At 40.2% G+C, this 23862-nt stretch overlaps 1 protein-coding gene across 6 annotated transcripts in view; it reads right to left on the reverse strand.

Moving 5' to 3' along the window:
• LOC129731453 (uncharacterized) overlaps nucleotides 1–23862 on the reverse strand; it is a 365349-nt gene that overhangs the window by 76693 nt on the left and 264794 nt on the right. For 5 of the 6 annotated variants that reach the window (XM_055691463.1, XM_055691461.1, XM_055691460.1 and 2 more), the window contains exons 7-12: nucleotides 14123–14254; nucleotides 8359–8730; nucleotides 7794–8033; nucleotides 5230–7590; nucleotides 4872–5165; nucleotides 227–4813 (exon numbers count right to left, since the gene is read on the reverse strand). In XM_055691463.1, the coding sequence (XP_055547438.1) occupies nucleotides 227–4813; nucleotides 4872–5165; nucleotides 5230–7590; nucleotides 7794–8033; nucleotides 8359–8730; nucleotides 14123–14254 (7986 nt within the window). The remainder of the gene's footprint in view (nucleotides 1–226; nucleotides 4814–4871; nucleotides 5166–5229; nucleotides 7591–7793; nucleotides 8034–8358; nucleotides 8731–14122; nucleotides 14255–23862) is intronic. The other variant, XM_055691465.1, reaches the window with a different exon arrangement.

The following is a 23862-nucleotide window of genomic DNA, read 5'->3' on the forward strand; positions in this document are numbered from 1 at the left end:
TGTGGTAGGCGTGTTTCTGAAGAGTGAATATTTGGGTTTGAAATGATTGACATTTGAGCAGTGAACTGAACCATGAACTGAGTATTTTATAAGACAATGGAACTCAGACCGGTGAAGAAACTCACATAAAGTCTGCCACATCTTTCTGTCCTAGAGAAATACTAAAAAAATCTGTAGCGTCAACAGAGCCAAAAATATTGAATATAAATATCACATCAACACTTACGTTTACAAACTTTTTCAGAGCAGTAAGAATTTTCTGGACAATCGATGTTCAACTTGCACGGTACAGGTATTGGTCTGCATCCGCTGAATAGATCGGTTGAGTCACCCTCATAACCATTTCGACAAACACACATAGCGTTATGCTTTCTAGACTGACATTCCGCATTCGGGCCACACTTCATTGACTCGCAAGCATCTCGACATTTCGGATCCACATTAGATTTATCACAAACAGCGGCTACTGGACAGTCAGCATTCGATTCACATTCAGCTGCTTTCTTACATCCGTTTCCGTACGGATCACCAACCAATCCAGCAGGGCATGAACATCGAAAAGATCCGCGGCTATTTCTACATCTCGCGTTTGGTCCACAAGGAGATTCCTTACAATAATCTATCAAACTACATCCTGTTTTCGGATCACCGGTGAATCCTGGCTGACAATAGCAAACTTGTCGATGGTTTTCTGCCGAGCACAAGGCGTTGGCTCCACATGGTTGACCAATCAGACAAACAATTTTACACATATGGTTTTCACATGTCTTGTCACTGGAACAGTCCCCATCACTATTACATTCAATTTTTCTGCATACTCCACCATTATCTTGATAAAAACCAGGTTTACAGTCACAAACAGCCGTATGATCTCTCGCAGAGCATTCCGCATTCCTTCCGCAGAGAACACGTCCGGAGCAAGCATTGATACATTCCGATCGTCCAGTGGAATCAACAATGCAAGATTCATCGGGATCACAGTCTTCATTGGAGCGACATTTAAATTCTTGAGTACAAATGTTATTCTGACAAAACTGGAAATCAGGACAGCTCGAGTTTGATTGACATGTCGGTTGGCATATTCCTTGAATACACAGCTGATCGCTGATGCAGTCCCTGCTGCTAGAGCAAAGGGTACAACAAACTCCTGCATTGCACTTTGTCCCTGCGGGGCATTGCAGATCGCTGTTGCAGTATTGTAACGCCACACAACCAAAGAGTGGATTTCCTGTTGTTCCCGGTTGACACGAACAAACTGCTAGATGATTCTCCGACAAACAATTCGAATTTTGACCGCAGGCATTTGTTAATGAACAGGGATTTACACATTTGAAATTAATACAAGTTTCATCAATGGAGCAGTCGTTACTTTCTGAACACTCCACTTTCTGGCAGTTCACTTTGGGATCTCCCCGAGTATTTACAGGACATTCACATACCGCTGTATGTCCAACTGCCGAACAGAATGAGTTTTTACCACAAACACCTTCAATGCTACACGGATTCTTACAACGTGAATTCTCGCAAACCGCTGTTGTCGGACAGTCAGAATTCGTAATACATTCATCTGGTGATCTGCAACCACTGTTAATGGGGTCTCCGACTAGGCCATCCGGGCAAATGCAGGTATAGGTTCCCGGTGAGTTTTGGCACCGAGCGGAAGCATGGCAAGGATTGGCTTGGCACTCATCGATATCCTGGCATCGTCCGCCAACCGCGTTGTAACCCTGGAAACACGTGCAAATGGCTTCATGATTAATTATTTGGCATGTTCCCTTTCCGCAGTCCACCTTATCACATGGATTGATGCATCTGTTAGTTTCTTTTTGACAGTGCCTGTCTTGCGAGCAATCATCGTTTACTAAACACTCGACTCGGAAACATCCGACTTTGTCATCACGTGCATCGCCTAGATGACCTGCAGGACACTGGCACTCAGCTATGTGATCAAGAGTATGACATTCAGCATTTGGTCCACATTTTGTCAACTGACAAGGGTCTTTGCATTTTCCATCAATACAAGCCAAGTTTCCTACACAATCATTGTTTTTGTAACACTGATTTGGCATACGGCAGCCTGGATTAGAATATGCATCTCCAACAGTCCCCGTTGGACAAGAACATCGATAAGAACCTGGAATATTTTCACATGATGCCGATTGATGGCAAGGGTTTTCTGTGCATTCGTCGATATCTGCACATCCAAACGGTGTACCAATGTAGCCTTTCATGCATTTACATTTACTGGCCATACAGATCTTTTGAGATGGGCAGTCGGCATCTGTGCTACAGCCTGGCTGACAAGTTCCAGCCTCGTTGCATACTTCTCCTGGTAAACAGTTGTTGTTGGTATAGCAAACTTTTGAACAAATATGATTGTAACATCTCTCTCCAACTGCGCAAGCTGTGGTTTCCGAACAAGGAAGGCTGCATTGATGTGCAATGCACATATGACCTGGCGCGCATTCTGTCGAGCTCGTACAAGACGATGGCATTCTTACACAACCCTGCTCTGGATTAGGATTACCTTCAAAACCCAATGGACATTTGCAGCTTGGTATATGGTTTAGGCAACTACAAATAGAGTTTGGTCCACAAGTTCCTTGATCGTCGCAGGGATCTCGACATTTATTGTTAATACAAGCTTTGGAACTGTCACAATCCTTGTTGCTTCGACATCCGAGCAAGCAACTACCAGTAATACAAGCCTGTCCTTCGCCACATTGGCTGTGACTAGAGCAAGGTTGAATGCAAATACTGTTGACGCAACGTTCTCCTTCGGAGCAGTCCTTCGAGTGTCTACACGCCACCATACACTGTCCATGTTGACAGACATCGCCTCCACAGTCTAAATCACTCAGACATCCACTAACCAATCGCAGGCATCCATCACGTGCCGATCCAGTCAACCCTGGAACATATTTAGCTCTACATTCGCACACAGGGGTTCGATTTACTACGACACACTTTGTATTGCTTCCACATGCATTTGTACATATGTCCACACATTTTCCGTTAACACAAGCGGCATTTTCCGGACACTGTAAATCTCCATTTGGGCAGGCACCTTCAGGGCGGCAGCCCGTCATTGGGTCCCCAACCTGGCCTAGTGGACACTTACAAATGTGACCGTCTGGACTTGCTTCACAAAGAGCTGAGGAATGGCATGGATTGGGATCACAAGACTTGAGTGGAGTGCATTCAACTTCCGCAATCGGATTTGCTTTGTATCCTGGGGGACATTGGCAAATGGAACGGTGGTTTTCAGCTATACATACTGCATTTTCTCCGCATGTATCTTCATTACATATATCGAAGCAAGTGTGCGATTGTCGGTTACACATTTGGGTTGGGGGACAGTCATTGTTATAAACACAGGGTACCGACTGGCATCCTTTTACTAGTTCATAAGGATCACCAGCATACGATCCAGGCGGACATTGACACTGAGCATTGTGGTTATTAGTGATACAGATAGCATGTGGTCCACAGTGGATATCATCACAAGCTGGTCGGCATGCCAACGCGCCTCTATAGTTAACGCAAGTGTCCGACTCCGAACACTCTGCACTCGTTAAACATTTGTCCTGCATCTCCGGACGACAACCGTTTCTATCGTTCGGATTTCCTGTGTAACCCGGAAGACACTGGCAGCTTCCGCGATGATTTGAAGAAACACAAACAGAATTCGGTGGACAAGTGAATTCAGCACACACAGGAGTACATTTGAGAATTCCTAGCGCATCCTGACGACAGGCGGCCACTTCATGACACTCTTCATCTTTGATACAATCTGGAATCGAAGGTTTTTCACAAACTGACATTGCTGGATTCCATAGAAATCCATCCTGACAGTGACAAACTGGATTATTGTGCTCATCGAGTTGGCAAATTTCGTTATTTCCACATTCGACAATACTGCAAGGATTGATGCAAGATCTTAGTCCTGTTTCGGTTAGAGCACAAACCTTTCTCTCTGTACAAACCGAATTGTCCGTGCAGCCTTGGATGATTTTAGCTTCCTTTTGACAACCTAGGGTTAGATCGCCGGGATTACCGAGATATCCGTTAGCACATATGCAAGTGGAGCGATGGTCACTCGACACGCATAAAGCATTTGGGCCACATTGAAGCTTACTGCAAGCATCAACACACTTTCGTACTGTTTTCCCTAATTGGAAACAAATTTCTTTATCCTTGCAGTTTGCATCATTGTCACATTGACCCTCTTGGATGCATCCATGTTGGATATCTCTTGGATTACCGGTATATCCAGGCGGACAAACGCACTTTCCAGAATCACAAGCCGCTCTTGGTCCACATTTTACATTTGCACACTGGTCTTTACAAAGTCCTCGATCGCATATGAAGCCCGGTGGGCACTGAACTTTTTTACCACAATGACAACGCCTTGGATTATCGCAGACACTGGGCTCAACTGGTGAACACATCGTAAACGGATTTCCTGCATAGCCGGGTTTACAACGGCAGTCGAAACTTCCCGCGGTATTAATACAAACGGCGCCTTCTCCGCAAACGTTATTTGTGGAACATTCATCAATGTCCTTGCATTGTACATACGGATTACCAATAAATCCATGTGGACAGAAACACTCGACAGAGTTTAACCCTTCGCTACACTGAGCATTTCTACCGCACGTTGTACGACTACAGCTGGTTTTTTGTTGGACACCACAAATTCCATACGGATTTCCGCTGGTTCCCGGATTACATTGGCAGTTATTTTGCACGACACCGTATTCGCAGTGTGCATTTTGTCCACATTCTGGTTCACAAACTGGTGTTGTAATAGCTGAAAAATGAGTTTAAGGAGTACTGAAGCAAAATTATTCAAATAAAGAGTAACTTACGAGGCATACAGAGCATTTCAGGATTTCCGACAAAGAATGGTTCACACACGCATTTTCCGGAGGCACTATCACAAGTTGCCCCAATTCCACAAACTACGCCGTCACATTTGTGTTTGCAACGGCCATTTATACATACTTGCGGTTCAATACAAGGGCGGTTTCCAGAACATTGATCAGTGACACAAGAACCACCTGGGAAGGGATTACCCAATTCTCCTGGTGGACACTTGCAAGTCGGACCACTGTTGGTGACAATACAAATTGCGCCTTGACCGCATATATAACCAGTACATTCTGTAAATGCAGCATAAAGCAAGAACGTTAATCAATTGTAGCACTTATACAAATCAATACTTACGGGACACACATTCTCCGTTGGGACCTTCAACGAAACCAACCCGACAACGACACCAAGCTGCGTGTTTTTGCGGTTCACAGTAGGCATTTGAACCACATAGTAAACTACTACATGGGCTAACACATGTTCCTCGCTCGCAGGATAACGTATCTGCGCAATCTTCGTTGCGTCGACATTGACTCCGAACCGAACCATTTTCCAATATACAACCCCCTTTATATGCGTCTCCAACCATACCTTTTGGGCAGACGCATTTGTAGCCACCTTTCTGATTTACACACTGTGCTCCATATGCACACGGTGTATTCGCACATTCATCTTCGTCAACGCAACCGGTTAATGGATCTCCTTTGTAACCGACCTCGCACATGCACTGCGGTGGATCTGTTGGTGTACATCGCGCATTGATTCCACAGGGAAATCTTTCGCATGGACTTTTACACTTGTTTCCGTCGTAGGCATCCATGTAAAAGGGTGGAGGACATACGCATTCTCCTGGTTGAACGCATTTCTCATTGGGACCACATTCTCTATCAGCCGAACAACGTTTCTGAGCCAGTGCACACAAACCATGATACGGATCACCGGAGTATCCTAATGGGCACTTGCATTCGTATCCACCAATCGTGTTCAAACAAATGGCATCGTAACCACAAATTTGTCGACCATCGGAACATTCATCAATGTCTTCACATTTTCCATCTGACTGCGTTCGAAAACCTTTAGGGCAAGCACAGTAACTTACTCCTCCCGTGATGGATATGCATTCCGCACCACCAGGACATTTTCCGTTGGGAGAACAGCTGTCCAGAACACAGTTACCTTCCACGAACTTGTAAGGGGCCGGGCATTTACATTCCAAGCTGTTACATTCTTCGCAAGAGAGAAATGGATTCCCGTTAAAACCTGGAGGACATTGGCACTCATAGCTTCCGGGTAGATTTTTACAGATTGCGTTGAAACCACATGCTGATTTCTCAGGATCTTTGCATTCATTGACATCTTGGCAAATCCCTTTCGAGTTGCGTTTGTAACCTTGTCCGCAGATGCATACACTGCTTCCGCTGTATGCATCTTGAATACATTTTTCGCCAGCAGGGCAGGGGTTTTGATCACTGCAAATATGCAGAGCGGATTTAGAACAACCCCCGGAGTACGGATCTCCCGAACTACCGCCTGGGCATTGACATGTATAACCACCAGGCAGGTTCGAACAGATTGCACCTGTTGGACATGGATTACCAGCACATTCATTTATATCAACACATTGACCTGGATGACCGGTAAATCCTTCACTACATAAGCATTGTGCTTCTCCGTTGACCAACATACAATGAGAGTTTGGTCCGCAAGAAGTTTTCTCACATGGGTGTCTACAGTCATTTCCGATATTTGGTTCCGGACAGAGGCATCGTTTTTGGGCATCACATATAGCGTTACCAGGACAGTTGTGATCTTTGGTACAGGTTACAATAGTTATACATCTTACGCTAGGATCAGGATCAGCAATAGAGCCTGCTGGACAAGAGCATTCGTGAGAACCCTCCGTGTTCTTACATAAAGCATTTTCTCCGCACGCGTTAGGTCTTAAACATTCGTCTATGTCATAACACTGGCGATTTGCATCTCCAGTGAAACCTGAGGGACATTGACAAGAATAACTACCCGGTTGGTTAGAGCAGATCGCGTTCACACCACACCGTCCGCTGGGCCCTTGAGATGGATCACACTCGTTAATGTCAACGCAACCGGCTGAAATATCGGCAGGGTTGAACGTCCATCCTTCGTCACAAATGCAATATGCTTCTTGTCCTTCAGCTTTGCAGTATGCATTTTTACCACATTTGACATCTGCGCAAGGTGTCTTACATTGAATTCGTGGCGGGGTTCCGATGAATCCAGCCTCACATTGACATTTGAATGATCCTGGTGTATTGATGCACACCGACGCCGGCCCACAAATTTTGCTGTTCATTCGACACTCGTCAATGTCAATACAATTTGATCCTTGTGGTTCAAATCCGTCCTGACAAAAACACTGTCCCTCAATGCATTCGGCATTGTTTGTGCAGTCAAAGTTACTGGTACAGAGTATGTTAACGTCCGCCTGTTCACAGGCAATCTTTGCATCCGGTTTTCCAATATATCCCTGTGGACACAGACAGTTGTAGCCAGGGTTGGCATTTTCGCAAATAGCATGATTTCCACAGGGTTTATCGTATGCTGTACACTCGTTTATATCGACGCATCCCCGAAAAGGATCTCCCGTGTACTCCGGTTTACAAGAGCAAACAAAGCTACCAACAGTATCCGTGCATATCGCATTGTCCCCACACGGGTTATCTAGGCATTCGTTTATATCTACAACAAAAAATGTGTATGTGTGTATATGTGTGTTTAGTGAGTGAACCCGTGGCCATCGATGTGGGCAACAATGAGAGCTTGAAAACAACAAATGTTGTTAATATGTAAAAACTAAAGCAAAAAGCAATTACAAACTCCCATTTTTGCCATGACCGTTGACTATCGGCGGTATTACAATAATCTAGAAGCGTGGAACTAACTTTTGCAAAACAGTTCACCTCGTCCTTGGAATCCCTGCGGGCATAAGCATTTATACGAGCCGGGAAAATTAATGCACTTGGCATTCTCTCCGCAAGCGTTAGACCTAGCGCATTCGTTAATGTCAACGCACTCGCTACCCGACTCAGTCATCCCCGCCGGGCAGCTGCAACGGAAGCCACCGGGAGTGTTGGTACAGCGAGCACTCTCGGCACATGGATTATTTGAGCATTCATCGATATCTGTCCGCATTCGTATGTAAATGGGGGAGTGTGGGGTAATGTTGGTGCGCATAATTCGTCGTGTAGGTGGTCAATTGCCAAGTGTAATGATTAGAGTTATGGTTTAAGCATCCATGACACGTTTCCAGTTGTGAGAGAGGCCACGTCGATAAAGTTGCATGATGGTGAATAACGTCGGCGACGAAATGAGAATGAAATAATGATTGTTAGTGGTGGCATAACTATGAATTAGTTTTGTTTCGCAGGTAAACCCGTATTTGTAATGAAATATCAAAAATAATGAGAACGTGCGTTCTGTCCATTGGTATGTTAGTTCCGCACTTACCTTGACAGTCCGTCATTGGATCACCATGAAAACCATCAGCACACTCGCAACGAAAACTTCCAACGTCGTTCCGGCATAAGGCGTTTCTTCCGCAAGGCGCGCGTGTGCATTCGTCATAATCCGTACAACCTTGTTCTGAACGTGCGTCTCCCTCGAACCCCTGAGGACAATCGCAGCGAAAACTGCCCTCGAAGTTCGTACATATGGCACCGGGTCCGCAAATGCCTGGCTGAGCACATTCATCGATATCTCCACATCCGTTGTAAGGATCGCCGATAAAGCCATCCTTACACAGACACGTGTAGTTTCCGGGGAAATTTACACACTCAGCATTCACTCCGCACGCCTGTGGGTCGAGGCATTCGTTGATGTCTGTCAATTGCGAAAAAAACAAAAATAAAAGATATCATAATAGTATTTTTCGGTAGGCTACTGGGAAGAAACGGTTCTACAAAGTGTTTATGTTGTAGATATTAATTGTCCTCGTAGATTCGGCATTCCTGAAGTGCGGAATTCAATAAAATCTCAGAATCAAATCAAGCAAAATCAAATGTTTTATTTGCCTCATGATCTTAATGCGCTTTGAGCCTACACAAAAAGATGTGTCTGGCGCTCATAATTGATTGGTGTAATGATTCTTGAACTGTTTACATTTACTCTCCAAATACTAATTTTTTGACATATTTTCAGAATAAAAGGCCTCAATGAATGGCGCTGCAAAATTCAAATTTTTATTCTTACACCTTAGAGAAATGGAGTTATTACAAAAAACTTTACTGGAGCCTTTTTTTTCTTCTAACTTTTTTTGTTTTGGAGACACACCGTTACGTATCAGACAAGTGCTTATAATTCGACTTTGAACATCTAAAAAGCTGTAGCATTTAGAAGGCAAAAATGTTAAGCATTTATTTGCAAATCATCGAAGCACACAACTTTGTAGAAGACACAAAAAAGATAGGTTCTACAAAGACCGTGTTATTGCTGAAAAAAATCATTTTTTGTACATGAAAAGTTCGATTATGCAGCGCCACTAGCGGCGGAGTTTCGGATTAAAGCTCCTTGTCGTTCTTCCAGGTTTTACTAAATATGTATTAAATATTTTTTGAAGATGGCATTTCAATAAAACATTTCATTGGTTTAATGTCTTCGTTGAAGTGAGTTCCACAGCCTAGCTGCAAGGAATCGGATGGGTCGCAGGTTGTGGATAGCGAAATGGCCTCCAGATATGGAGGGTAGGTGCGGATGTAATGAATAAGTATTCCGAACAAGCAGCAGGAGTTAGATAGGGCCGGGAGATGCGTAGTGGGCTCTACACAATCTCCCCTAACGACTCCTAAAAGGCGAGTCGACGCCACCATAAGCGTCTTAGCCCAAAAACACAATGCGCCTGTTCTTCAGGAGGAGCGGCCCAAACAGCGTCTGTACTTCAGAGGAGCGGCTGAAGCAAGAAATGCGGTGTCTCGTCAGCTACACCCAAGATGGCAGCCGTATAGACAAACCATCGCCACCCTAGTAAGGTGACATGGTAAAAAACATGGTACTACGAACATTTAAGAACAAGAAACGGATCGGAACAATCGGCAACGACCTAGGCGACGAATAAAGTACACCGATTGGAAGCTCGGACCATGGAACTGTAGATCGCTAAACATCGCGGGCGGCGACAGGATCCTACTGGATCAGCTGGAACTCCTTCACTTCGGCATCGTAGCCGTGCAGGAACTTTGCCGGAAAGGAGAGAATGTACGGAGGATGTGTGGCCGCAGGGCCCAGTACTACCAGAACGGCGGCACAACTAGGGGGTACCGGCTCTATTGTGTTGGGAGGATGTGTGTATGTGCAATGCCCGCATGAAAGAAGACCCGATGTTGAAAAGGAAGCCTTCTACGCACAGCTGGAGGACGCCTAAGACAGATGCTCGCAGCCGCGCATCAAGATTGTCATCGGGTGTATGAACACTCAAATTGAAAAGGATGACCTGTATAAACCGGTGATCGGACACGAAAGTCTGCGCACCGAGACGAACAACAACGACAACGTAAACAACAACAACGCGTAAACTTTGCAGCTTCTCGAGGATTGGTAGTCCGAAGCACATTCTTCCTCCGCAAGGACATCCAAAAGCCACTTGGAAATCACCTGACCAACGAACAACAAGCACATTCACCATGTGCTCATCGAGTGACGGTTTTTTTCGGACATCACCAACAATTTATGCGCTCAAAACGGTCGACTGTCTATCAGTCACGACAGAGCCGATTCCCGCGGCTCAAAATCAAGTACGGAACCCGCAAGCTGCCGAAGTCTACGCGCAACAGCTTGAAGCGGCACTATATACGGTAGAGGAGTTCTTCGTAGTTTTATTTGAGGATGGCTGAATCATGATCCACACGGCCATCACGGAATGACGACACTAGGAACAGAGGCGCAGAGTGGCTGAAACGACTGGTATGATGGGGCATGCGAGGCAGCGGTGACAGACAAATGCCAGACCTGAGTAAATTACCAAGCGTAAGGACGAGACGGAATCTGGTCAAGTTTAAACGGGCAAGAAACGAAATGCCCACGATCCTGCGACGTAAAAAGCGCCAGCAGGAGGATCGTGACCATGAAAAGCTAAATGAGCTATTCACTGCTAATGACACGTGAAAATTCTACGAAAAGATCACCAATCACTAAAGGCTATGTGACGCGAGCAGACTTTTGCAAGGAGGTGGAAGGTAATCTCATTACCAACGATAGTTAGCATAGACAGGTGGAAGCAGCACTTCGATGAACATCAGAATGGCGATGGACAAACAGAAGCGGAACTGGAACGGACCTGGGAGTGTCAGCAGTTGATGACCGGGTATCAGCCCGCGACCTTCACGAGACTCAGCGGTAGATTGGGAGGCTGAAGACAACAATTCCACCGGCAAAGACGGCCTGTCGAGAGAGCTCTACAAACTTGGTAAAGAACCACTTTCCATGATCTGTGAAGAGGAAAAACTGCCGAAAGAGTGGATGGAGGGAGTCGTCTGCCCCATCTATAAAAAGGGCGACAAGCTGGAGTGGTGTATCATGGCATTACGCTTATCAACGCTGCTTATAAAATACTCTCCCAAGTTCTATTCCAACGTCTAACGTATTTAACCAGAGGGGCAGTACCAGGCGGGTTCCAAGGGAACCCGCGCAACCACGGATCAGATATTTTCAATCCGCTGGTTTATGCAAAACTGTCGTGAGTACAACGTGTCCACGCATTTTTATCGACTTCAAGGCAGCCTACAGTTGATCGAGAACAGCAATAGCAGATCATGCACGAGAACGAGGATATTTTTCCGGATAAACTGACGCGGCTGATCAAGGCTACCATGAGTCGTGTGATGTGTTACGTGCGTACGAAGCTGAAGCTATACAAAACACTAGTCAGCCCATATATTTATCTTATACAACATGAAAAAAAAGAAAACAGGAAAAAACGCATATTTTCCAACTAAACCAATCTACTAATCCATGGAATGAATTTTTCTTAGTTCACTTTAGATTTCTCATGAAGTATAACTCTCGAAAATTCACTTAAAAGCTCTAAATTTGATATTATAGTCGGGCATCTGCACTTTTAAACTCATTTATTTCAGTTGCCAAACAAAGTTTTTTTCATCACTAGCGGACCACTTTTTATTTTAATCACTAAACAAAATAACTCACTATACTAAGGATACTTTATTCTTGGAAATGTTCACCTCAAATTTTCAAAAACAAGCTTAAATTAGCAGAAACACATAGGATGAATTTTTACAAATCATTAATTTCAACTGTTCTGCTGTTTTCACTGCTTCGAAGAAAATCAAAAGTTGCCAAATCAGTTTTTTGTTAATATGAAAAAATCATACATAAAATACAGGATTATTCCGACATAATTGACACAAATCGACAGCACTGCAGTGGTTACCTAGGTTACCAATTTTGCAGGTGAACAACCACAGCGGATTTCTTGGTAACCTACAACGACGGTCTGCGGCTACGTTCATTCATGTAATGTGATTCATTCATGATTAACAGTGTGATGAATATGGGGGCGTCGTGAGATGAAAAATTGAGCAGTGATTTAAGTTTTGAGATGGATATGGTAGCATTGTAAAAAATGTTTTGTTTCACAAAATTCAGGATAAATCTAGCTATGTTTACTAAATATACAAAGCTGGGCGATTCTATAAAAGCACGTGAGCGTGTTTTGTTATTTTGTTCAATGATTTCGTGAAAATTTGGTGTTTAATTTGTGCATTCTTCGTGAATATCGGCTTAATGAGATGAATAATGGAACAAATACCCTACGTGTAGTTGCTCTTGAACCAAAGTGGACGGAGCACGCGGGCAAGTAGTGATACCACACATAAAAAAATCGCATTCATCGTGTAAAAATAATATGACAAAATGTCGACAGATAATAAAAATACGTAATTAAGATAATAAGACTGCTTGCGCTTCGTTTACTGTGCTGTTGTATCTATCCGAAGTATGATTTTGGTGAATTCTTGTTACCCATAATTTTTATCTGTTTGAAAAATTTATACAAAGCAATTTTCTCAGCGCGATGAGTTTTCAAAATCAAAACAAAAAATTGATGTGTAGTTGGAGAGGTACGACGGTAACTTTATTTGAACAGAAAAAAAAGTTCACTCGTCTGAGAGAGCGCGGCCGGGCGGACAACAATAAATCGAGGAAGGAAAAAAAATGCAGCTTAGCAGCCAATTATTGAGATGACCTTGAATACAATACACATCATAACGAAACTACGAACAGCGTTACCAGTGAACTCTTCCCTTATTGTGCAGTTCATCTGAAAAGCGCAAAAAAGTGGCCGCTTGCAGACAATGGAACCTAAAGCTTAGCTAGCGACCGACGAGCGATGGTATCCTGCTGATTAAAGCAAGTCCAAGACAGAATCTGCCACACGCGAAAGTCAATGACAATGAAGAGTCCTATCGACCGTCTGATAGCGAAAATACGATGGGCAGAAACAGTACTGTTCCCTTGATCCTCCGACATTGAAAAGCAGTATGGTTTACGAGAACAATAGACTTTGGAGAACTGACTAGCTGAATTAAAGTAAGTACTTAATTCGACATTTCATGGCGCAGGCCTTTCGAGAGCATGTACACTTAGGAATCGGGATCCAGAAAATCGAATCAATTTTCTTTTTGTTTTGTCTCAGAGAAGTCTTTTGTAGATGATGAATTAAAATTTTAAATCCTTTTCTATGAACCAGCACTTGGTAACACATGGAACAAAAGATTATCATCATTAGATACCTTTACCGATGGTCTTAGATGCCATCATAAGTCAGTAAACAAATTAAAAGGAACGTGTGGCGTTAGAGAAACACATTAGCGCTCTGAAGATTAAAAACTTTTAGACTGTGTTTTTAAGAAAACTGATCGTTCACAAGCGAAAATTTCATAACTTCATCATACTTCATCATAATTTTAATTCATATTATAGTAAATGGAACCCAGTGATTTTCATTCAAATTTAACGCGGATATACATATAAGCAACATTCGCACGGCTATAATCACATGAAACAGGATACTATAATAAACTTCGCCAAAATGCATAGCTCTAGTCGTAATCGGATACGCCACTCATATTACTCATTTAGCGATATATATGATTGTCTTTTCTCATTTACGAAGAGAGCAAATCATGAACTAATCAAACATTATTGCGGTGATTCTGTTTATCATTGCGGTTTAATCAGGGTCATTTATAACTTCTCTTACCTGTACACTGTTCCTCTCCATCCCCATCGAATCCTGGTTTGCATTTACATACAAAATGCGCTGGTAAGTTGCAACATTCTGCATTTTGAACGCATCGGGCGGCAATCGCAGGATCTTGACATTCGTCAATATCTGTAATGGTGAAAAACGCAACATGAGTTTTAAAATTATCTTTTTAATGAGAACCCTTGCTATGGGAATTCAAAGCAGTGATGAGCTGCAGTAACACTATTATAAAATTTTCGACAATCATGGTTGAAGATATCAAAAGAAAGCAGAAATAAATAAGAATAAAAATCAATCAGGCCTCTTTTGATATAAATGTTACAATAGCGGTGCTTTTGAATCGACAGCAAGAGAGTTACCGGATAATTGAATTTAATGAATAGGCATATTTAACAATAACCGCAAATTGACTTTCGTTTATTGAACGGTTCGATGAATCGCTTATTCGAACTCACGGTCGAGCATAGGTAGTGAGTAGGAGAGGCCACTGCTGCAGCAAGAGCACCGGAGTGCCAGACAAAACCAATGATAAATAGTTTGATAAACCTGGTGATTTTCATTCAACAGGCTTAGATGAAAAAAATAAATTTGTGATGGGACAAGTAACTCTGGAGTAAGGAGAATGAATTTAAAATCTGAATAACTAATGGCGAGGTAGTACTGAATTTAAAGACAAATTACGGTCTCAGAATATATGTTCAATGTGTTTGATTAGATAGAGGTGTTTTATCGTCAATTAGTCTGATTGTTAACCTGTTTTAGAATGAGATCTAGAATGACAAATATTTTATTAGTAAACGACAATCGAGTCGTGCCGATAAACGAAAGGCTATGAGAAGTCCCTCTAGACGCCTTGTTTTAAATTCATCTTCTTATTTTCCAATCGACGGAATTCAGATCCCCCGAATACTCCGTTGCTGCGTTGTGACCCACTTTCTAGGTCACATCACCAGAGAGTGAAGCACAAGCGAAAACTAGAGCAAGAAATTGACCCTGACTCCAGACACCAGTCGCTTTCGTTTCTCGTTTCTCCTATCACCACTTTTGTAATTATTTAGAACAAGTAGGAAATTTACATACAAAACCCATTTGTCCCAGTTTCATGATGGTGATGAGGTGACGACGCCTGCTTGTATATGGGTTCCAGCGTGAACCCGTGACGGGCCGTGAGTATGCGAGTGGAAGGCTAGGTATATAGGACTTTGGCATTCGTGTCGGGCTCTCGCATAATCCGCCCACGATTAGCATGCTAGCGTTTTGTGTAATACTAGCGTATATACGGCAGCCTGCGGAGTGCGGCTGTGAAGCAGGGATCGGATTGCACCAATTTAAAAGAGCAGAAAAGCGGCGGCAACTCTAGCGCAACACTGGATGGTTATCAAATGCAGAGTTTGATTTAATTTTCTATTGTTTCTTGTTCTTTTTCCTATCACAATGGTGTAATTCGGAATATGTTTTGTTTACCAATGCTTTTCTATCTGTTGTAAAGCTTAGCGCCAGAAAGAGTGATGAAGCGGACCCCGTTGAGTCACGTGATTGTTGGCAAATCGGGTTATTGTCATTGAGTGAATGTGTTTTTTTTTTATCAAATCTTTCGATACCAGATGTTTTTTTTTAATTTTCGTGCCATGTTAGACAAGATGTCAGACTTGGAATATTTTTATTGCATTTCGTACGTACAGTCAGGTTTTTTTTACGCGCGGTATACGTACCTCGTAAAAAAACCGCGTTAATTCGAAAATTCACGTAAAAAAACCGCGCTAATTCAAAAATCCGCGTAAAAAACACGTTATTTTAAAAATCCGCGTAAAGTAGTCCAGCAAGAAGGGCTTTAGAAACGCTCTAGAACCAGTATTTGAAATTGTCCTCTTTGACGGTCCATCCGGATCTTTCGGTGGGCGGAGGGTATTTTTTGGACTAAGTCTTTTACTAGATAAACACTTAAACGTTTCTGGTTCCAAACCCACGTAAACTCGGGAATTTGCGATTTTTTTTTGAATTAGCGCGATATCGCGTGAAAAAAACACGTTAATTAAAAAATCTGCGTAAAAAAACCGCGTTAATTCGAAAATCCCCGAAAAAAAACCGCGTTAATTAAAAAATCCGCGTGAAAAAAACCTCTTTAAAAAATCCGCGTAGAAAAAACTTGACTGTATATACTTTTTCTAGTTTCTACGACTTGGGCATCCATTTTCACAAACCATAGGGAGTAAAATTTACTTTTAAAAAACAACATGAGAGAGCAAATAAACAAAAAGATTGAACAGGTTAAGAAATGTAAACGTAGAAAAGAAAAACAGAAGGCGAAAAAAACAAATGGTGTCTTTACTTTAGCGATAGCAAATACTGCTTTGAAGTTCAACAAATCCCTCTTATGTGCATTCTATAACTGATGAACACTTCTAGAGAGGAAGGGGGGGGGTGCCCTCTGGCGTTACGAATTGTTACATAGGGCATGGGAGAGGTAAAACAGCGTTACGTAACAAGAACAGATCTCGCCTTCCTCTCAGGGGAGGCCACAATTTTACTCTGAAAACAAGCATTTTAATAAAGCAACGCAGAGCAGAAGCAATCGTATCAATCGATTCACTTTTGAAAACTGAGCAAAAATCGGCGTGTGCCAAAAAGTTGGATTTTTTTGTTACATAATTAACGCCTTACCACATATTACGAGCTAGGAGAAAAAACCGTTAGGAAGAAAATTGTAGAGTCCGTTTTGCAGCTTTTTGGAAAAGAAAACTCCACCGAGCGTAGAACTTGATAGAGTAAGAAATTTTTTGGCTGTCGCCTAGTTGGAAATAGCTTTTATTCTGTATAATATTTATGTGATTTCGATCATCAAAAATTCAGGACAGTCACTGGTTTATTTATTTCTTCAGAAATTGCTGTAATGACAAAACAAAAGGCCGACAGGATCTGTTTCTCATTTCGGTAAACTTTTATTTTTTTATTTTTTTTTTATTTTTTTTAAGGGGGGATTTGTTAGTAGCCCAAGTATTTATGATAAATATTAGTAAATAATGAGTATGTGTGTCCAATCACGAATGGTGACTTCTCAACACTGTTAGAAATTTGTAATTTTAATTGTTAGGATTTGTTTGCTTTCGCAATTAGGACTTATCATTCGTAGGGATTTAAACCTACTTGTCAGAAAAGGGGAAGTAAACTTACAACTAACTTAATTGCTAACTTATTGGCTATAAAGAGAGCTTATCGTAGCAATTGAGGATTGCAACGATTTTTGTCGAAAATTGTTAATAATTTTATTTGACATAGCTTCTAATGGTTCAACACCAGTAAGTCTATGTAATTCGAGTGTACCAAACCAAGGAGGACGCTTCAAAATCATTTTCAGAATTTTATTCTGAATTCTTTGAAGCGTTTTCTTCCTTGTTGAACAGCAACTTGACCAGATCGGTACAGCATAAAGCATTGCTGGTCTAAAAATTTGTTTGTAAATCAAAAGTTTGTTCTTTAAACAAAGTTTAGAATTCCTGTTAATGAGAGGATATAAACATCTCGTATATTTGATGCACTTGGCTTGTATACTCTCAATGTGCTCTTTGAAAATAAGTTTTTTATCATAAATTAGTCCCAAGTACTTAACCTTGTCAGACCAACGTAAAATAACCCCATTCATCTTAACAACGTGATTATTGTTTGGCTTGAGGAAAGAAGCCCTAGGCTTATGAGGAAAAATTATCATTTGAGTTTTAGAAGCATTGGGAGAGATTTTCCACTTTTGCAAGTAGGAAGAAAAAATATCTAAACTTTTCTGCAATCGACTGCATATGTCACGAAGACTTTTTCCTTTTACGGAAATGCTTGTGTCATCGCAGAACAATGACTTTGTGCATCCTGGAGGCAAATCAGGAAGATCTGAAGTGAATATGTTGTACAGGACTGGACCCAAGACTGAACCTTGAGGTACACCTGCTCTGACAGGAAATCTATCAGATTTTGAATTCTGATAGACAACCTGCAGAGTTCGATCAGTAAGATAATTTTTTAAAATTTTGATTAGGAAAATTGGAAAATTAAAAGTTTGCAATTTCGCAATCAAACCTTTATGCCAAACACTGTCGAATGCTTTTTCTATGTCTAAAAGAGCAGCTCCAGTGGAATAACCTTCAGATTTGTTAGCTCGTATCATATTAGTATTGTTGATTGCGGGAGAATTTATCTCGCAAGGTGCATGAAAAACGCCGTAGAAGTGCGCGGGAATAACCAATCATGTTGGTGTCTTCTACAAAAAGTGCGCAAATTCAATTTCCGCACTTTTTGTAGAAGATATTACCGCGATTGGACGTACCCGCGCACTTCAACAAGAATTTTTCGCGAGAAAATTTGTCGCAATCAACAATAACTCTGAGCAATTGATGAGTTGTGGAATGCCCATGGCGAAATCCAAACTGTTCATTTGCAAAAATTGAATTTTCGTTGATGTGTGATATCATTCTGTTAAGAATAATTCTCTCAAACAGTTTACTTATTGAAGAAAGCAAACTGATTGGTCGATAACTTGAAACTTCAGCTGGGTTCTTATCCGGTTTTAAAATGGGAGTAATTTTTGCATTTTTCCATAATTTGGGAAAATATGCGATTTTGAAGCAACAATTGAAAATTTTCACTAAAAATTCCATTGTGCTCTCAGGGAGATGTTTGATTAGTATATTAAAGATTCCATCGTCACCAGGTGCTTTCATATTTTTGAAATTTTTAATAATTGATTTAATCTCATTCAAGTTAGTTTCAATTATTTCTGCAGGTGAAAAATTCTGGGAAGAAATTAAATCAAATTGACGTGTGACTTCATTTTCAATTGGACTCACAAAATTCAAATTTGAGTTATGAACACTCTCAAACTGCTGAGCAAGTCTTTGAGCCTTTTGTTCATTGGATACAAGAAAACGTTCACCATCTTTTAAAACTGGAATAGGCTTTGAAGGTTTCTTAAGAATCTTCGACAGCTTCCAAAATGGTTTTGAATATGGTTTCAATTTTTCAACTTTAGTCTCAAAATTTTGATTTCTCAGAAGAGTAAATCTATGTTTAATCTCTTTCTGTAAATCTTTATAAATAGTTTTAAAAACAGGGTCACGAGAACGTTGATATTGACGTCTGCGGACATTTTTCAAACGAATTAGAAGTTGAAGATTTTCGTCAATTATTGATGAATCAAATTTCACTTGAGCCTTTGGAACAGAATAATTCCTGGCATCAACAATTGCACATTTTAATGCTTCCAAAGCGGAATCAATATTCACTTCGTTTTGCAAATCAAGCTCATTATTGAAATTTCTCTCAATATGAGTTTTGTATCTTTCCCAAATAGCCTTGTTATAATTAAAAACAGAGCTCATAGGGTTTAAAACTGATTCATGTGATAAAGAAAAAGTTATTGGAAGATGGTCAGAATCAAAGTCAGCATGTGTGATCAAATCACTACATACATGACTTTGATCTGTTAGCACCAAATCAATTGTTGAAGGGTTTCTTACAGAAGAAAAGCATGTAGGACTATTCGGAGACAAAATAGAATAGTATCCTGAAGAACAATCATTGAATAAAATTTTGCCATTGGAATTACTTTGAGAATTATTCCATGAACGATGTTGAGCGTTAAAATCGCCGATTATGAAAAATTTCGAACGATTTCTGGTGAGTTTTTGTAAATCACCTTTAAAATAATTTTTGTGGTCGCGTGTGCATTGAAATGGTAAATATGCCGCGGCAATAAATAAAATCCCAAGTTCAGTTTGAACTTCAATTTCCAAAGTTTCAATAACTTTCGTCTCAAGATGGGGAAGAGTCCGATGTTTGATTCGGCGATGAATAACAATTGCAACTCCACCGCCGGAACCCTGAATCCTATCATATCTATGAACCACGTAATTGGGATCATATTTTAATTTTATGTTAGGTTTCAAAAATGTTTCAGTAATAATTGCAATATGCACATTATTTACTGTTAAAAAATTAAAAAGCTCATTCTCATTGGCCTTCAATGAGCGAGCATTCCAATTTAATATTTTAATTGTTTTATTTAAAATCATTGCTAAATTTTAAATTAGAAACAATTTTAATAGTAAAATTTGTGCCTATTTGAATGGCTTCAAACATTGATTTTGCCTGCAACATGGCGTTCATAAGATCGAACATTGCCTGATGCAAAAAAGAAAGTTTACCTGCCGTAATAGGCCCCAGGCAGTTGACATTAGAAAAAATATTTTCGGCAGCAATATTAGCTGGAGTAATAGGTGTACAATTATTTTCTAGCGTGTTATGCTTACCCATATTAACGGTCATTTTCGAGCTACCAACACTAGGCGGTATAATGTTCGAACTACCTGTAACCTGTGCATAAGTTAAACGGGTATGCAAAGGAGTAGGTAAACTATGCGTCACTGGTACGCTTGGAGAATTTTGTTTTGAAGTTGGTTTTAATTGAGAAATTGAATTTTGTTTACCTTGCCTTGCCTTAACAATTGCTAAACGGAATGGGCATTGATAAAAATTTGACATATGGTTGCCGTTACAATTCGCACAGCGAAAATTTTTACTCTCTTTCACAGGACATGTGTCCTTTTTGTGAGAAGAGTCTCCATAATTAAGACATTTTTGGTCCATGTTACAGAATTTGGAACCATGGCATAACCATAACGAAGAACCATAACGTTGGCAAGTACGGCATTGGGTGATATGCTTTTCACCTCGCCATACTTACTATAAATTTCCCACTTTACACGCACATTATACAAAGCATGTGCTTTTTCAAAAAATTTTAAGTTGTCAACCTCATTGCGGTTAAAATGAATTAAATAATTAACAAGGGAAATTCCAGTTCTCTGACTGTTTTCGCCTCGTGATTTTTGTTTCATTAGAATTACTTGGGTAGGGGCTATGCCAAGTAATTCTGTTAAAGTAAGTTTGATCTCATCAACGGTTTGATCGTTGGTGAGACCTTTCAAGACAACCTTGAACGACTTTGCGTTCTTGGTGTTATATGTAAAAAATTTGTACATCTTGTCAGTTAAATACTGAACAAGACGATCACGACCTTTTACTGAGTCGGCTAATAAGCGACATTCACCTCTACGGCCAATTTGATAGGTAACTTTAACGTCAGAAACAAACGTTGAAAGTTCCTTTCTGAATATATTAAATTCAGAAGAAATAGTTACCACAATAGGTGGAACTTTCTCCTTTTTTAAAGATTTTATATTTTGTATAGTTTCATTATTGGTAACTTCCATTTCACCAGCTTCATGCTCAAGCAAAATGTCAAAAGGATTGTCACTACAGACACTCGAAGTGTCAGAAATAGATGCCTCTCTTTTCCTCCCCGCAGCGATGCGAGGTTTCTTTTTCCGTCCAGCCATTACAGGTGATACGGAAAAAGTCAAAACAAATGTTAAATTCAAAAGTAGGTAGTCTTGAGAAAGACTGATGGGAAAAAACTTTCAGGTAGTCTTTAAAAGACACACTGACAAAACACAAACTTTGAAGCTATAGGCAGTCAAAGACCAGTCCACAAGCAACCGAAAAAACGTCTGATCTGTAGGACAGTTCAAGACGCACTGATTTCGGTAAACTTTAATTTGTGCTACAAAGCAATGTATCAGTTGAAGCATTTATTATCTTGCAGTTACCACACGCTGTCCGTATCTTCAAGACGCTAAAAATACAACAGAAGAAAATTGGTTGCAGACAGACGGTGTTTTTTGCTTGCTATTTTTTTCCTTTTATTCTTTCCCGGCTGTCAGTTTTGATCGCAAGCCGGAACTCACAACGTGCCTGTCTTTCGAGAATTTTTCAATCATTAATATAACAGATTCAACCAATTATATTTATATATTTTAGATTTGATTTGTCACCACCCACATTCAGATCTCTGTGTGAGGTTGCGTGGAAGTCGTTTTCCGGTAAAAGATTCAGCTAACTATTGTAAATGATTGGCATAATTTAAATCGAATAGCAGAGTCAACGGTTGATAAAATCTCCAATGTTGACGATCATAATGCATAATTTTATTAAATAGTTGTATCCAATATACTGAGCATTCCTAGAATAACCGGTAACCTTTTTTATGCTGGTCATTCACAATTCGTCACAAGCAAGACATGGTAACAAACTCATTAAAAAGAAACCCGACTTCGACGTCATGTTGTACGTACATTTGGAATTTATCATTTATAAGAGGTTCATCTGCTATGCAATCGTTCAAATCTCTTGTATCTAATAGTGCATATGACACATGACGTTACGACGTTTTGACTATTCTGTTGGCATCATTTTAATTCTAACTTGAATTTTTTTCATGAAACCCTTTGATATTATTACAGATTCGGAAAGTAGACAAAATTTTTTCGTAGACAAATTTCCTATGAGAATGATGTATAAGATATTTGTTTACTTTGTTTATATTACTTTGGGGAGTGAAAATGTAGCGTGACGTTACAACGCGCGAGAAACTGAGGTGTCGGAACTTTTCTTGCAAAAGTCAAAAAATCTACGTAACAAATTTACTTTGTCGTTTAATGTTTGGGAATGCAGAACCAAACTTAAACTTGGAGATTTTCAGTGAAGGAATGTGAGTTATGATCAAATCAATTCTTTTCATAAGTGAAATATGTATCATAAATATTCTCAAAAGTGTCTTATATGACATTATGTGTAAAACATATCAAATTTATTTTTATTGTAGTTTTTTCACAATGTACGTTAGCAGTTTATTCAGCATTTATATTAAAAACAAGTTTACAAATGTGTCCTTAATTCCAATAAATACAAGAAACCTTTCAAAAATTACAATAATAACACAAAAATGCCGCTTTTTAGCTTTTTTCGCTCCCGTAACATTTCCTTGATTTTTTAAAACTCATACTACTTATTCAAGAAAATTCGAGTGCTTTTTTGCCGCTGAAGATTTTTCATCTAGACTTGCTCCAAAAATAAATAGCTGGCTTATTCCACGATATGGTGTTGGTCGTTCAAAAATGTTTTTCTCATCGTTAAATGAGGTGATGTCACGTACCGTATTTGCGATAACCATCACATTCGGAAGATAGGCTTGAGCGATGCGGACGAAGTATTCATTTCATTAATACGGTTACCTTGCGTCAATAGTGTTTCTCTTAGGGAACATTCGCGTGTTACGTAACGCGGAAGTTGACAGTTTTCAATCCCCCCTCACGCAATGCATTGTAATATAATAAAATAGAATAATATTAGATTTTTTAGAATGTAACGTTACTCCTGGTTGACCCACAGTTCAATAATTTAAAACATTAATCCATTTTACAAAATTTATTCTCTGTTATATGACAGATGTAACGTGAACTAATTTAAACGCATCAAGTATGTTTTTAAACATAGACGAATATTATATAAGGGGAGAAAAAAAAATTCGTTTCGTTACAACGCAAACTAAACCCGGTTGTAACTCAAATTGTATTCAACTTCGATTTTTTAGTATCAATTTAAAGGTATTTTTGAGTATAAAAAGAAAAAAAAAATATTACTTTGATTAAATGTAAGGAGTTTCCATGAAGTAAAAAAACCGTACTGTTACAACGCTAAATTACCCTTGTTTTCATATTGGCCTAAGATCAACATATTTGAAATTTCACTTCAAAACCCTTTAGGTATCGAATAAAGCACTCATTTCACAGTCATATAACATAAAAAATGTATTATAAATACATACTCCTGATCATTTGTAACCATTTAAA

Source organism: Wyeomyia smithii, chromosome 3, assembly GCF_029784165.1.
Source record: "Wyeomyia smithii strain HCP4-BCI-WySm-NY-G18 chromosome 3, ASM2978416v1, whole genome shotgun sequence".
In the NCBI taxonomy this organism is placed as follows: Eukaryota; Metazoa; Arthropoda; class Insecta; order Diptera; family Culicidae; genus Wyeomyia; species Wyeomyia smithii.